Here is a 9256-nt window from a genome sequence, read left to right as displayed (position 1 = left end):
TGAGGACTGCCAACTTTGTTTCTATTTTTTTCTACCACAAAAGTGCAGCTATTTATATTTTGGCATATATATAGAACTTTTCCTTTTGTCTTTGACTTCCTTTGGATATAAACCTAGCAGTGAGATTCCTTGGTTAAGGGGTATGAAGTTTAGTAACTTTTCTCTCATAATTGTTCATTGCTTTCCAGAATGGTTGGAATTGGTAAAAATTTTAATTTAAAAATATAATCAGCAAATGTTTTAAATAATTTTTTTGGCTAGTAGTGTAGCACCTGCACTTTCCTAATTTGGAACTCACCGGTTCAGTCCAAGCAGGAGGTGACTACTAGCTACTCAGGTTCAAGGCACTCTGTGGTTCTGAACTACTAAAGCTTTAGCTCACAAGACCTAATTGTTATTTTTTACTTTTAATAGTCAGCTAGGAGACACAATTAGCTCAAAGCAAAGACAATTACTAAGATTACATAGTAAGAATAGCAGCTATAAAACATTCCCTCAATAAACCTGGAGTACACTCTCCCACAAATACAGCTTTGGGAAAGGGGTAGGCTACCTGGAGTATACTGGTGGTAAGTCACATGTGTATAGAACACAGGTACCTACGCATGTGGTCAAGGCAACACACGTCTCTGGTATTAAAGGGCCCCAATGTCCTTTGCCTTCTCATGGTGTCTTCATGTTACTTCTCACTGGGTGCAGTGTCTCTGATGGGCTTCCCAGGTTTTTCCTCTCTGCAACTTGCCTCCTGAATGCCAAGGCTAATTCTTTCTTGAATCCCCATCTGGTTCTTCTCTTCTGCCAAGGGTCACACTTCTCAAAGCTTCCTTCCTTCATTTTCTCCTAGACTCTTTGGGTCTGCTCACTGTTGGGTGCACTATCTCCTACTAGGTAAATAGCTCCACTAGAAGAGGCCATAGCTGATGGGGGATGGGGAGAGGAAGAGAGGGAAATCTTCCACACTGTGCTCGGTTAAAGAGCGGTACAAGGAGAAAGAAAAAGACCAACTCCCTTTCTAGAGTTGGGTTCTTCCACCATATAAGGCTCTTCTCTTTGCTGCTAAGCCACAAAGCTTTTCTACTTCAACTATTTGTCTCCACAGCTGGAAGGCTGGCTTTTTAAAGTCCACCAGGGACATGGCTAATCTTTGGCTAGCCAATGGCAAGCTATCATTTACTTCCATCAAAGAAAACTTCATGTTTTGCAAAGGATTGAAGGAATGGGAGGGATACCACAAGGTAAATACTTCATTTAACATGTTAGGTAATACCTTGTTATCTCTGTTACTTGCTCCTATGATTTCATCAGCTGAGCTGGGAAGGGAGTATGTCGAGCAGGCCCTTCCAGTGAGTAGCAAAAAGAAACACACAACCCTTGATCACCATGCTCATCATAAATCAATGTACTACTTTTCTTAATAGAGAGGTGAATACTATGAACATGGAATTTGGTATAAAGTGTCAGACAGTTGATGGGCATTACTTAAATGTTCGTTGCAAGGAAAGAGTGGCTAAGGGGGAATGATTATGGCATATAACAGGCAATAATAAAATGTTAAAAAGAATCAAAAAAGCATTTAATAATAATAACTACAACAATGTAAATAAAGTCACTATACAGAGGCAGTACATTTTTGGCCTATTACAGTCATCAATGATAGTATCAAACTATCAAAGGAAAAGGGTATATCCTTCCTGTCTCTTAATAACCAATAAACTATCCTTTCGGGTACTGTATTTTGTAGTTTGAGTATTGGCTGGGAAGTGTTTGCTGTGTGAAAACAAAATATTAACCCCAAACAAAAATAAATATATTAATTCTTTTCCCCAAACGAATGTATCTTGTCACTCTGGAGATCTTTTGATAAACCAAAGAGTGAATTTTTAAAAAATCACCTAAAGTAATTATCCTACAAGGTATAAAGGACCAGGATGTTCTAAGTGAATGTCTTCCTTGGGGAGGTAATAAATACCTAGAAGGCAGGGTAGCATCTAATAAATTGTAGAACCAACCAAATCCTTAACCTCACCTGGCCCTTCAAACATTAAAAATGTTGTAACCAGAGATGATTCTAATAACAATAACTCACATTTACATATTACTGTAAAGTTTATAGCACTCTGTCATCAGAACAACTCTGCAAGGTGGAGGTATTATGAATCCCATTCTGAAGTTGAGGAAAATGAAAATTTGAAAGGCTAAATGATTTGCCTGGGCCGACAGCTAGAAAAAATCCAATCCAGGACTCAATCCCAGATCTTCTGACTCTAAGATAGGTAATACTTTTCTTTAAAATTTTTTTTGTTATTTCTGAACTTGACAAATATTAACAAAAATGAACATTACCATTATATAATACAAAGAACAGAAAAAAAAAGATTATATGCGGAACCATGGATCTTTATTACACATAGTCACATAGCCCCTCTGGATTTCAATTTCCTCATCTGCAAAATGGAGGAGATTGGACTAGGTGACCACTGAGGTCTCTTCTATGTCTAAATCTATGAATCTATGATCCTATGAACACTAGTTGGATTTATGGAAGGGAAGAGATGCTTTATCTTCTTTCATTTAATCAGGGAGAAAGTAGAATGTATGGGTTTTTTTGTTATGGTTTTTGTATGATTTGTATGGGTTTTTTGTGTTTTTTTTTCAGTTAGAGATCCTTTATTTATTACAAAATTAACAGCTCTCTTTACTCAAGCCCTCTTGGAAAAAATGGAATTGCTTAGATAATATTTCTTTCTTTTTAAAAATTTCTCTTTTTTTTTAGTTCCAAATTTTCTTCATCTCTCTATCCCCCTCCCTTGCCCACTAAGAAGGCAAGAGAATCAAAACTTGTCACAAAAACAAAAACCCATTACAAATAGTCATGCAAAATGAATTTTTGCATTAACTATGTTCCCCCCCCAAAAAAAAAGAGGAAGAAAAAAGAGAGAAAGAGAGAAAAAATTACTATATGTTTTCAAAGAAAGAAGCAGTAGCTTTGATTTTAGCATTTATGTTTATAACTCCTGCATTCCTTTGTAGGGTTGTCCTGCTTCTCTATCTTTTCCTTCTGAATCCTTTTCTTATTATACCTAAGTCTATCAAGATAATTGTTTACATTACTTTTATTTCAGAGAGCATAGAGAAACTCTCCTTCCTGTGGGTTGTTCTAGTCTTTTCCCCCTTAGAAATTTCACAGAATCTTAGAGCTAGAAGCAGGCTCAGAAGTTATTGAGTTCAACCTGTACCTTATTAGGAATACTCTTTACAACATCACCTACAAATGAAGGTCTAGTCTTCTTGAGCATCTCTTGAAGAGTCACACTCTTCTGCTTTGGGACAGCACCAATTGTTTGGGAAGTTTTTCTTTAGATTAAATTTGAGTCTGCTCCTGCCCAACTTTCATGCATAGCATAGAGTCTAATTCGGCCTTGAGAGATCAAGCAGAATAAGTGTTTCCTCTTCTATATGACAACGCTTCAAATACTTAAGGACAATCACCACGTCCCCCCCACCCCAAGTTATTTTTTCTTGGGGCAAAGCATCTCTATTTCCTTTAAAGGTTCTTAATCTTTTTGTGTGCGTTATAGATTCCTTGGACAGTACAGTGAAACCTATGGATCCATTCCCAGAATGACATTTTTAATGTACCAAGCAAAATACATAAAATTTTAAAGGAAATCAATTATATTGGAACATAAATATCAAACTGTTAAAAATATAAGTTCATAGAGCCCAGGTTAAGAACCCATGCAAACAGATCTTTGTATAGTATTATCTCCATCCCTATACCAGCCTGGTCCCGGTCCTTTGGAAATGCTCCAGTTTGTCAAAGTCTATCCCAAAATATGTTGTCTAGAATTGAACACAGTACTTCAGCGTACAATGGAACTATGACCTCTCTCATTCTGGATAGCTTTCTTATTGAACCCTAAAATTATACTTGTTTTTCCTTTTGGCTACATGTCAGTTCAATTCAATGAGCATTTGCAGAGTGCCTAGTATGTGCCACTATACTAGGCACTGGGGATACAAAGAAAAAACCCATCCCCTGGTCTCCAGGAATTTATAGCCTTTTCAGGGAAAACATGCCAACAGTTAAGTATAACACACATATATATATATATATATATATTTACATACATATATGTATGCACATATGCTACACCAAATAAATACAAAACAATTATTTTGGAGAGGGAAGACAATTAACTGGAAAGGTTAGTAAAGATTCTCTGTAGGAGACAGTGTGCTTTGAAGGGAGCTTTTGTGAGGTGTTCTTGAGCAAAGAGAGCACTCCAGGCATAGAGGAAAGCCTATGCAAAGACATAGAGGCAAGCAATGAAATATCTTATTGATAAGTAAGCCAGTTTGTCTGGAATGTAGAGTATAGAGGGGAAGTGATGTGATATCAGTTTATAATGAGAGATGGCAGTAAGATTGTGAGGAGTTTGTATGTTATCCTAGGAAACCACTGAAGCTTTTTGAGCAGGGGAATGACAAGGTCAGATTTGTGCTTTAAGAATATTAATTTTTTAAAATCTATGTGTTGAGGATGGACTGGAGATGAAAGAGGTCAGGGACAGGAGGGAAGGAGGAGGAGAAAATTTAAAACTCAAAAGCTTGTGGAATTGAATGTTGTGAACTAAAAATAAATAAATAAAAATTTTAAAATACATAAAAATAGAAAAAGAAGAAAAGAAAAAATCAATCAGCAAAACCAATGAATGCATTAACATTTTTTGACATCAAAAAAATATGACTGCAACATTGCAACTCAAGTTACAAGTATGTAGACCATTGCTTCTCCAACTATACAAATCCTTTCTTTCCTATTTCCTAGTGGCATTAACCTTTTCATAAAACCTGTCACTAATGCTTAGGAAATTATTATATCTCCTCCCATCCTGATTAATAAATATGTTAATTATGGAACCAAGTAGGCAACTCAAGTTTGAAGGGGAAAATCAATCAACAAATATTTGGCAGGTACCTAGTAACTGCAAGACACTGTATTAAGTCCCATGGAGTATACAAAGAAGAATGATAATTTTGCCCTTAAGGAACCTATAGCTTAGTTGGAGACATACTGATAAAAAGATAAGTAATTATATGAGTTAGTATGTGATAGTTTAAAGATGAGAGATGCTGACCACAGTAATGACAGGGGTTTGAGCCATGAGCTGGAAGGTGGTTAGGGAAGACTTCACCGAGGAGGTGGGAATTAAGCTCTTTGAAGAGTGGGCAGGATTTAGATAAAGGAAGATATCAAAGATAGAGAGTTTAGCAATCAATAGTGCAGAGCCAGGAATATTTGGAAGGCATAGAAAATTTTCCAGTAAAGCCAAAGGGCAGGGTTCAGAATGGAGAATAGTGGAGATGAAATCTGAAAAGGTAGATTGGACTAGATTTCGGAGGGCCTTGAATGCCAGGATATGATATTTGTAGAAATAAATTTCTGTGAAATTGTGTGTGTTACAGACACAAATATTTGAACATGGGAGACTGGAACTTGTTGGGCAGCTTTCTGGAGGAAGTCCACTTCCATTCAACCTTAGTGGGGAAGATCTGGTTGACCATCCTGTTCATATTCCGGATGCTGGTGCTTGGGGTGGCAGCAGAGGATGTCTGGGATGATGAACAGTCAGCGTTTACCTGTAACACCCAACAGCCTGGCTGCAGCAACATCTGCTATGACGATGCTTTCCCCATTTCTTTGATAAGGTACTGGGTTTTACAGATCATCTTTGTATCTTCTCCCTCTCTGGTATACATGGGCCATGCACTTTATAGACTCAGGGCCTTTGAAAAGGAGAGGCAGAGGAAGAAAGTACAACTTCGAACCCAGCTGGAGGAACCTGAGATTGACCAGGAGGAGTACCAAAGAATAGAGAGGGAACTGAGGAGATTAGAGGAACAGAGAAAGGTATACAAGGCGCCCTTGAAAGGATGCCTGCTACGTACTTATATACTGCATATCTTGACCAGATCTATATTGGAAGTAGGGTTCATGATAGGACAATATGTTCTCTATGGGTTCCAAATGCACCCCCTTTACAAATGCAGTCAATTTCCTTGCCCCAATTTAGTGGACTGCTTTGTGTCCAGGCCCACAGAGAAAACCATTTTCATGTTGTTCATGCACAGCATAGCAGCTGTCTCCTTGTTCCTTAACATTTTGGAAATGTTTCACCTGGGAATCAGGAAAATCATGAAGGCATTATATGGAGGGTCTAGCGGGGAGACTGAAAAGGGAGCCTGCCATTCAAATCGAAATTCAGTGACCCAGCCCTGTATAACTCACTCTTTATTGCATGAGAACATTCCTTTGTTCCAGCCTGTTCAACCCATCTGGCCAGAGCAACAGGTAATTGGGATTGATAATACAGAACATAAACCAGCTTGGCAACCCAATCAGCACAACCAGACTGAGGAAGCACCTCCACCTAGTGAAAAGAACTGGTCCAGGAGAGATCAGCATCATAGAGTGCTCCAGTTCAGCTCTGTTTGTCCCCAGGACCTTGATTGCTGCGTGCAGCACTTTCAACAGTGCAAACATCAGCACCACGGACAGCACCCACGTTCTTCCTTCAGCAAGGGGGACAGTCTTTCCAGACCACAGCTGTGCAACCTTGCCAATTGCCCTTCGTTCACACTACGTACTGGGGAGCAGCCCCAGTGTCTTTGGAACCCAACCTCAGCAGAGCGAGGGTCTCACCCAGATAGCCGCAAAGCCAGTTTCTTACGCAGAGTTTCAGAAAGCTCTGATTCCCAGCATAGCCTGGTCTCTGACGTCCAGCACTGGGGAAAAGACAATGCCTCCAGATCTCCACCTCCACCTCCAGGCACTGGGCACAGAATGTCAATGGCAAGTAAAGATAAGAAGGCTCCTGCTAGTGTGAACTATAGCCTGCTTGTGTAGCTGTCACCACACCCGGGTACTCTGATGGGACCCCAAACTCACACTTTCTCCATTGTCTTCCCCAGGGCTACCTTTTCACACCTTCTATCTTACAAGGCATAGTGTTGTGCTGGGGGGTAGGGAGAAGAGGAGAGAGATGGGAAGGAGAACATGTGTCTTTTTGTGGAATCATTTATCTACCCGAGCCACCTTAGTCTTATAGAAAAAGGAGTGTGCTCATGTATGAGCAAGAAGCCACACCATGTGAATATCTCTGCATCTTAAAATGGTCTACTACAAATATTTCACAATAAAGATTTAGTAAGTTTTTAAGAATAAAATGTAATGAGTTTCCTTTATTTTAAAGCAAAAGAGAGAAAGAAAAAAAAAACCTTTTTTGCTTTTGACCTGGACATTAGACAAGAGGAGTATTAGACGAGTTCTGCCCTCTGAAAAGCTACAGTTAGATAAAGAAGCTCCATTATTGTGATGCTCTCAAGACCTGAATCTGTAGATTTAGAGTTAGGAAAGGCCTGACTTAATGGCTATCTTGTCCAATTCCCTCACTTCCCAAGGCAGGAAATATCTGGAAGGGTCCCAGGATCTGGAATTGTTCCTTTCCATCACTGTCAGTTCATACTATGATATTAAAATAAACATCATTTGATAGGAACTGAATTTTCCAGATTAAACTCATGAATGAAATACTATATTTAAAGTACTTTGTAACTGTAAAGTACTACATAAATGTGAGTTATTAAAATTATTTTCCCTATCTCTTGTATGATAATGATTTCATCTTTACAACAAGCTTAATATCTCTTGCTGATTTATAATGATCGCTCATATTTATATAGTGCTTTGTGGTTACAACATGCTTTTATGTGTATATATATATATATATATGTATATATATGTATATATATATATGTGTGTGAATATATATATATATATTCCAATTTAATCATTTCAATTCAATGTTTTAATCATTCCAATAGTCCAGTGTGGTAGGTAGCTATTATTCCCACTTGACAGATGAGGAAAACAGAGGCTCAGGGAGATTGTGATTATCCCAAGCTCATAAAGCTAGTAAGTGGCAAGGCCAGGTCTTAAAAATTGCACTCCATTTCCTCTGTCTTGGTAGAAAACTTTTCTAAGCTTTAATCAGAAAGGAAGTCCTTCATAGGCATCTTAAGTAATCTGTGAGTTGAGCTTTTTTCTATGTCTGGAGTATCTTCAGCTACCTCTTCTATCCTTTATTTCCCCCGGAGGAAGTCAGGCATGACAACCTTTATTTCTAGTTTTCTGACTCCAAAGCCAGAGTTCCTTCTGCCATACCACAGATTTCAAGATCATATTGTTACTGAAATAGGGTCATCCCTAGTGGGTTCTTTTTGAACCTCGAGGAGCTTTCAGTGGATCTGGGCTTTCCCGAGACCCTTCCCTTAACTAAGAATAACTCATTTCTTATCTGCTGTATCCAGTTGCTCTGAATATTACATGTAGAACAATGTGCCTTGGAGTTAATGTCTGTCTACATTACTGGATGATTTCTGCCACCTAGAGACCATTGATAGTAATCCCAGTTGAACATGGTATACTGTGAATGGCCATTTATTTCTGCTTATACTTGTATATTTAGCAAGACAATTTTCATTATTCCATCTTTCCTTTCCTCGGAGAGTGTCTCATAGAACATACTTCTTTCTTCCCTCCTTCCCTTTTTTTTAAACTTTTCAAAACATTTTTAATCACTTCTTGTTTTTATAGCACTTTAATTTCTGAATATAACCCTCCTCCCCTACCCAGTGAGCCATTCCTTGTTATAAAAAAGAGTTCAAAGAAATTAACCAACATATACACCAAATATCATGTTATATGCAATATTTCACATCGATAGTCTTCCAACTCTGCAACAAAGAAGCATTTTCTCTTTGTTCTGGGGAGCTGCCTTTCTCGTAATTAGTACTACTCATGGGATGTTCAGGGAAGACTAGCACCTCTGGTGTGAAGGCTTTTCAGGGTTGAGGTGTTGAGCCCTTTTCAGGGTTGCTCGTTCACCTTTGGTGTCCATCTGTCACCCAACTCACATCTATGACTCCAAGAAACTGTAGCATGGATATCAGTAAAACCATCTTGGCAGATGGGCTAAACCAGTTCGAGGGTAACTAACAGGCCTCAACCCCTCAGTGAGCTAGGGGGATATCTACTCCAAGCATGTGAAGACACCCCCTGGTGGGATGGGTGCATGAGAACAGTTTGTTCTAATGGCCATGAAGGTGGCTGAAGCAGGTGCTGTGAAGTGTTTAAAGCTTGGTCAGATATCAAAGATGCCAAAGTCACCCACTGCATCCTAAGTCATTTCCA

The 9256-nt window shown here is 38.7% G+C and overlaps 1 protein-coding gene across 1 annotated transcript; it reads left to right on the top strand.

Annotated features, from left to right (window-relative positions):
* The first annotated feature begins 5485 nt into the window (after positions 1 to 5485).
* GJA10 (gap junction protein alpha 10) lies at positions 5486 to 6910 on the top strand. The gene has a single exon (XM_036765763.1). The coding sequence runs from the start codon at positions 5486 to 5488 to the stop codon at positions 6908 to 6910; it is 1425 nt and encodes a 474-aa protein (XP_036621658.1).
* The last annotated feature ends 2346 nt before the right edge of the window (positions 6911 to 9256 follow it).

This window comes from Trichosurus vulpecula, chromosome 7 (assembly GCF_011100635.1).
Source record: "Trichosurus vulpecula isolate mTriVul1 chromosome 7, mTriVul1.pri, whole genome shotgun sequence".
In the NCBI taxonomy this organism is placed as follows: Eukaryota; Metazoa; Chordata; class Mammalia; order Diprotodontia; family Phalangeridae; genus Trichosurus; species Trichosurus vulpecula.
This window is presented reverse-complemented; position numbering and strand designations above follow the sequence as displayed.

What these genes read in the sequence shown, in the direction of transcription:
- GJA10 (XM_036765763.1), top strand. Translation starts at nt 5,486, where the DNA reads ATGGGAGACTGGAACTTGTTGGGCAGCTTTCTGGAGGAAGTCCACTTC.